The sequence below is a fragment of the Scyliorhinus torazame genome, chromosome 2 (assembly GCF_047496885.1).
Source record: "Scyliorhinus torazame isolate Kashiwa2021f chromosome 2, sScyTor2.1, whole genome shotgun sequence".
NCBI lineage: Eukaryota > Metazoa > Chordata > Chondrichthyes > Carcharhiniformes > Scyliorhinidae > Scyliorhinus > Scyliorhinus torazame.
Genome location: NC_092708.1, coordinates 345,471,212 through 345,478,521, shown reverse-complemented (window position 1 = coordinate 345,478,521; position 7,310 = coordinate 345,471,212). Strand labels below are relative to the sequence as shown.

At 50.2% G+C, this 7,310-nt stretch overlaps 1 protein-coding gene across 1 annotated transcript in view; it reads right to left on the bottom strand.

Annotated features, from left to right (window-relative positions):
* Positions 1-739: 739 nt before the first annotated feature.
* The window catches only part of pole2 (polymerase (DNA directed), epsilon 2), a 90,468-nt gene continuing 83,897 nt past the window's right edge, over positions 740-7,310 (bottom strand). Inside the window, 2 exon segments of the mRNA XM_072490925.1 lie at positions 740-910; positions 1,845-1,912. Coding sequence (XP_072347026.1) covers positions 892-910; positions 1,845-1,912 — 87 coding nt within the window. The 3' untranslated portion in view covers positions 740-891.

The following is a 7,310-nucleotide window of genomic DNA, read 5'->3' as shown; positions in this document are numbered from 1 at the left end:
CTCATCTAACTGCCTTTGGCCCATATCCCTTAATATCTTTGCTTAACCACTGCTGCCTCACAGGTCGGACGACCCGGGTTCAATCCCGGCCCCGGGTCACTGTCCGTGTAGAGTTTGCACATTCTCCCAGTGTCTGCGTGGGTCTCACCCCCTCAACCCTCTTACATTCCAGGTGACCAACCAACCACAACCCAAAGATGTGCAGGGTAGGTGGGTTGGCCACGCTAAATTGCACCTTAATTGGAAAAGAAATGAGGGCAGCACAGTGGTTGGCACTGCTGCCTTGAGGGTAGCACAATAGTTAGTGCTACTGCCTCACGGTGCCAAGATCCCAGGTTTGATCCCGGCTCTGGGTCACTGTCTGTGTGGCATTTGCACATTCTCCCCGCGTTTATGTCAGTTCGCCCCACAATCCAAAGATGTGCAGGGTAGGTGGATTGGCCACATTAAATTGTCCCTTAAATGGAAAAAATTTATTTTAAAAAAGCACTGCTGCCTCATGGCGCCGAGGTCCCAGGTTCGATCCCAGTTCTGGTTCACTGTCCATGTGGAGTTTGCACATTTTCACCATGTTTGCGTGAGTTTTGCCCCCTCAACCCAAAGATGTGCAGGTTAGGTGGACTGGCCACGCTAAATTGCCCCTTAATTGGAAAAAATGAATTGGGTACTCTAAAGTTTTAAAAAAACTTTGCTTAACAAAAATCTTAATATAGTTATCAATAATGCACATACAACAAAATCAGACAGATATTTTAAGTTTAATTCATAATAAAACACCAATACAAATATATACAAATAAACAAGGAATTATCAGAAAGTTAAAAGACATTAATGTGCAAGTGTGAGTAAGTATTCGGCATCTGGATTTTTCCAACTTTTAAAAATTCACAATCAAAGATTTTGAAGTTTACTGAAAAGGAAGAATAATCAAATCAGTATTTTTGCAGAACAAATTGAAACTATTCTCTGGATAGATTTGAATGCAATAAAACTGATGCATCCCTGTCAACTAATTTTCACATTTTTAATATTAAAAAACCAATAATCACAATTATGAATACACCTATAAAGAATACATTTGGAATGAATGTCCACGATTAATATATTTAGTTTATGTGGAAAACAGATTTTTCCTACCCTATCGCTTAACTTATGCTGGGATACAATTGCAGTGGCTTGCAGGGCTTAATTATTTCATTTTGCCTCTTATTCTTCATTTGAGAGTCTAAATGATGTAGTTGGCAGGCTTTTTAATGCAGTAAGACCATGACTACTAACCCTAATTCTGTGACAAATAAAATCCGTTAGTTACAGGAAACAGGATGTGAATGCAGAAAATGCTGGAAATGCCACTCGGGTCAGGTGGTATTCATGGAGAGAGAGAAACAGAGTTAATGATGCTGGTCATTGATCTTTCAACAGAACTGTGATGAAATGGGTTTTAAGCAGGCCAAATGGCCTTCTTCTGTACACTAGATTTCTATAATTCTAACAAAGGTTGAGAATACAATAGGGAAAGTCTGCAGGAGTGATTAAATGGCCAAAAGGGATGGTGGCACAAGGCAAAAAGAGACAAAGAAAGAGAGGCCAGAGTGAGACAGAGCTCGGCCCTTGGCTTCCTACACGTTCCTCTCTTCCAGCCTAATCCAAAGCTGACTTGAAAGGATCTGTTGTGACGTGAATTCAAAATAATGTTTCCTTTTTTTATAGATTCCGGGATCTTGAACTACACAAAATATTCCTGCGCTGTTGCATCCGATTACATTGGCCCAAGTTAGGAAAATGAAAACAAATGTTTCTATTTTAAATCACAATGAAAGCTCTACACAACGTTTCTCCATTACCTGTCCTCCACAGTTCTATTTGAGGGGTAGTACACCTTGAAGCAGAATCCACTACGTGGAAATGAGCCCTAAAACAAAGAAGCAAGACTTGTATTAAAAGATGTACAATTATCACTGTAACTCTTGCCGCCACACCAGAACAGTTGCGCATTGCCCACTTGGCACCCACTCCATCCACCGCCGGTGCACGTTCAATTTCTTCCAGCGCCGAGGTCATTGTTATGCGCCGGTTGTCGGCCTACGCTCGTGGCAACAACTGCAACCAAAAGCAGATTAACGGGAGAAATAAAATGCATTGAAAATGACAATTGGACTTCCGGTGGCGGCAATGAGTGAGTGAGCCGCACATTCAGGGGCTCTCACCCCGGTGGGATTTGAGGACCTGGTTCCCCGGTTTTGCGGGGCTGTGGAGCGCTGAAAGGACGGCCACGGGGGGCTAAGGAGCGAGCAGAGCTGCATGGAACTGCGGGAGAGCAGAAAGCAGCGCAAACGGGAGAGGAAGGGACAAAGGCAAGGTGCAGGGGAAGCTGACCCGGGAGCAACGATGGCGGACCTCGGACCCGGCGATCCAGCAGGCGCTGGAAAACATGCTGCAGGTGATAAAGAGCAGTTTTGAGTCGTTGAAGCGGGATACCTTGGACCCACTTCAGAAGGCAGTGGATCAGCTGAACCAGAGACTGGATCCCCAGGACAAAAAGGTTAAGGAGCTGGGGGAGGTGGTGGAGGAGCAGGCGGACGCGCAGACATTGCTGCACTAGAAGTCGACGGGTTGAAGGAGACAGAGAAGACTGCTGGACAGAGTAGAGGAGCTGGAAAATAGAGCCCATAGACAAAATCTGAGGATCATCGGCCTCCCGGAGGGGGCGGAGGGAGCTGATGCCACAGCGTTTGTGGCGGGCCTGTTGATGCAGCTGATGGGGGCTGAAGCCTGTCCGCAACCGCCGGAGCTGGAGGGGGCACACAGAGTACAGGCGAGACAGGTACGTCCGGGGGTCCCCCCCCCCCCGTCCGATGGTGATTAGGTTCCACAGGTTTGTGGAGAAGGAGCGGGTGCTGCAGTGGGCAAAGAGCGCTCAGAGCAGCACGTGGAATAACAGTGGCCTTCGCATTTACCAGGACCTAAGGCAGGAGGTTGCCAGGCGGCGAGCAGCCTTCAAACAAGTTAAGGAGGTGTTGTTCAAAAAGCACGTGAAGTTTGGTCTGCTCTTCCCGGCCCGTCTTTGGGTTACTCATCTAGGTTGGCAGGCTCCGAGCCCGAAGAAGCGATGGACTTTGTGAGGGATCAGGGGCTGGTCTCGAAAAAGGGACCCACGGACGCAAGCTAGGGTCCGAGAATTACTGGTTGAAGGGATGCCTACTGTGCCTGGACTTGTGGTCGACTGTTTACTGCTTTAAAGGTGCCTTGTGGTGTCTTTTTTGTGGGCAGTCTTTGCCTGTGGGGGAAGGGTATCTTCCCCCCGCCCCCCTCGTATGGTCTTTTTCCTTTTTTCTGTTGTTTTTTTTTCCCTCTCCTTTTATTTTCCTGGTGTGGTTGGTACCTTTTGTTGGGCTCTCTGAGTGCGCTGGAGCCTGTATTGTAACAAAAGGGTGGCGGTCTGCAATGTGGATTAAAGATGTTGGTTAGGGGCTTTGGTTTCATTTATGTCTATGGTTTTTATGTTTGTTTCGGATGGGGGATGTACAGGTACTGGGTTATCGCGGTGTTATATATATATTTTTTTAGTGCTCAGAAAGGGACTTTTCTGTGTACACAGCTGGAACTGTGTTGTACCTGGAGCAGCCTCGCGTTGCTGTTTGATGTTTACATCTTGTTTGATCTTTCCCATCTTAGTGAGACTGCTCCAGTGGATCGGAGTGGGGGATGGTGTGCTGGGGAGATGAGGTCGGGGAAACAATGGGAGTGAGACAAGGGGGTGCCGGAGCGATGAGTCACCGGGCTAGCAGATTGGCTAGTCAAGGGAGTCAGGTGGGGGGGGGGGGGAAAAGAGAATGCAGCCAGTGGATGGCAGGGTGGGGTTATCGGGGGATGTTGTTTGGGGGGGGGGGGGGGGTCTTTTGCTGACGTGGGGGGAATCTGAAGTACGTAATTGAAAGGAGGTCGGGGGTGGAGGCGGCCAAGAGGCGAGCCAGGAATGGCACGGCGCATGGGCCGGGGGCGGGCCCAAGAAAGGTTATGGCTCACCGGCCGGGGGGGGGGGGGGGGTGTGTGTGTGTGTGTGTGTGTGCCCCCCAACCAGGCTGATCACCTGGAATGTCAGGGGACTAAATGGGCCAGTTCAAAGGGCACCTGTGTTCACGCATTTGCGGGCTCAAAAGGCGGACGTAATTATGTTGCAGGAGACACACCTGAAAGTGTCTGACCAGACTAGGCTAAGGAAGGGCCGGATCAGCCAGGTCTTCCACTCGGACTTGGATTCTAAGTCCAGGGGGGTAGCAATTATGATCAATAAGCGGGTTCAATTTGAGGCAGAGGACGTAGTCGCAGACGGCGGGGGCAGATTCCTTATGGTAAGGGACAAGCTGGAGGAGAGAAGAGTGGTGCTGGTGAACATGTATGCGCCGAACTGGGACGACGTTGACTTTATCAAAAGAGTGCTGGGGAAGATCCCGGACCTAGACTCACGTAAGTTGATAATGGGGGGGGGGGGACTTTAATACGGTCCTTGACCTGGGGCTGGGCCGGTCCTGACCCAGAACGGGCAGACTCCCAGCAATGGCAAGGGAGCTGAAAGGGTTCATGGAGCAAATGGGGGCAGTGGACCCATGGAGAGCCAGACAGCCGATGGGAAGGGGCTACTCATTTTATTCGCAAGTTCATAAAGTATATTCTAGGATTGATTTTTTTATCGTGAGCAGGGACTGTGTAGGGGAGGTAAAGAATACAGAATACTCGGCAATCACTATCTCGGACCATGCCCCGCACTGGGTGGACCAGTGCCTCGGGGGTGCGAATTACCAACGCCCGCAATGGAGGTTAGACGTAGGACTGTTGTCGGAGGAGGGGATATGAGAGAGACTTCGGAAGTGTATGCAAAATTACTTGCAGGTGAACGATACGGGGGAGGTTTCAGCAGCGACCCTGTGGGAGGCGCTGAAGGCAGTAGTGAGGGGGGGAGCTGATCTCAATTCGGGCTCACAGGGTCAGGGCGGACAGAGCAGAAATGGACAGATTGTTTAGGGAAATTCACCGGATAGACGAGGAGCATGCGGGGTCCCCGGGGGAGGACCTACTCAGGGAGAGACGGAGATTGCAGGCGGAACTGGGGGTGCTATCCACGAGTAGGGCCGTGGAACAACTTAGGAAGGCGAGGGGAGTGGTGTATGAGCATGGGGAGAAGGCCAGCAGCTTGCTAGCGCAGCAACTCAGGAAGAGGGGGACGGCAAGGGAAATAAGTAGAGTGGTTGATGGGGAGGGGAGCAGAGTGGAGGACCCAGCAGGACTGAATAAGGTATTTCGGGACTTCTATAGTAAGCTGTACACTTCAGAACCCCCGGAAAAGCCGGAGGAGATGAAAGGTTCCTGGATGGACTAACCTTCCCAAAGATAGGCAGGGGACTAGTGGACGGGCTGGGGCCCCGATTAGAGCGGAGGAGGTATTGGGGGGCCTAAAGGCCATGCAGTCGGGGAAAGCCCCGGGACCGGATGGATACCCAGTAGAGTGTTACAAGAAGTTCTCCGAGATAGTGGGACCGGTCCTGACAAGGGTTTTTAATGAGGCAAGGGACAGAGGGACCCTGCCGCCGCCGATGTCGCTAGCCACCATCTCGCTGATATTGAAGCGGGACAAGGACCCGGAATCCTGCGGGTCATACAGGCCAATCACCCTGATCAATGTGGATGCCAAGCTCCTGGCCAAGGTCCTGACGATTAGAATTGAGGACTGCGTACTGGAGGTGATTGGGGATGATCAGACAGGGATTGTGAAAGGCAGGCAGCTGACAGCTAACTTGAGAAGATTGCTTAATGTGATCATGATGCCCCCGACGGGCAAGGTGGTGGAGGTAGTGGTGGCAATGGATGCTGAGAAGGCCTTCGACCGGGTGGAGCGGGGCTATTTGTGGGAGGTGCTTGGACGGTTTGGGTTCGGGGAGGGACTGGTTAATTGGGTCAGACTATTGTACCAGGCCCCAAAAGCTATCGTTAGGACAAACAGGATAATGTCAGATTATTTCAGACTACATCGCAGGACCAGACAGGGGTGCCCACTCTCCCCGTTGCTGTTCGCGCTGGCCATAGAGCCGTTGGCGATGGCTTTGAGAGCTGCGAAGGGGGGGGGGTGGAACATAGGGTCTCTCTCTATGCGTACAACCTGCTCCTGTACGTGTCGGGACTCACTGGCCGGGATGGAAAATATACTGGAAACACTAAGGGCTCTTACCTTTACAGGAGCAGCCCTTTGGATTTCGGCGGCAGCGGTGCGCAGGGGCCTTCTGGGAGGTGAGTAGTTAGTTTAAAAGCTCTTACCTTTACAGGAGCAGCCCTTTGGATTTCGGCGGGAACCGGAAGTTCGACCTCTGGCAAGTCCCCCCCCCCCCCCCCCCCCCCCCGCCCCCAAATAAATTCTGGTGGAGAGGAAACCCGAGACACTACACGTGTAGTGTCTCCCACCCACCCTCCTCCTCTAACCTAATAATAAGACCCATTGGTGTAAGGTAAGTGCCATATTATATTATTATATTATTAGCATTGTGCAGGCCAAGGATTGGAGGTGGAGGAGCAGTCTCTGTCAGCGAGAGAACCTGAGAACATCTCAGAAGGTAAGCAAGTGATTTTTACTTTTATACCTTTTTTTCAAATTGTGTGTGTCGGGGGGAAACTGAAGTGACATCACAGAAAAGCTGTGACCTGAGTGGCTGGTTGGGATTCTAACCTAAATTTTTTTGAGTATTTGGGAACTAATTAAACATAATAACTTAATTATAATTTAGAGGATATCTAAGCCAGAGATCGGAGGATATTATAGTTAGCTATCGCATTTCTATTAGAAATCTAGTGCTAGGAAACAGATAGTTGACAGTAACTTTGTAATTTAAAAAAAAAAGTATTTATAAAAAAAAAAAGACAAATTTTAATTTTAATTAATTGACGCAATGTCAGTTAGAGGGGTGCTGTGCTCTGACTGTGAGATGTGGCAGGTCCGGGAGGCTTCCAGCGTCCCGGATGGCTTCATCTGCAGAAAGTGCACCCAACTGCAGCTCCTCACAGACCGCATGGTTCGGTTGGAGCAGCAATTGGATGCACTTAGGAGCATGCAGGTGGCGGAAAGCGTCATAGATCGCAGTTATGTAAGTGTGGTCACACCCAAGGTGCAGGCAGAGAAATGGGTGACCACCAGAAAGGGCAGGCAGTCAGTGCAGGAATCCCCTGTGGTTGTCCCCCTCTCGAACAGATATACCCCTTTGGATACTGTCGGGGGGGATAGCCTATCAGGGGAAAACAGCAGCAGCCAGAGCAGTGGCACCACG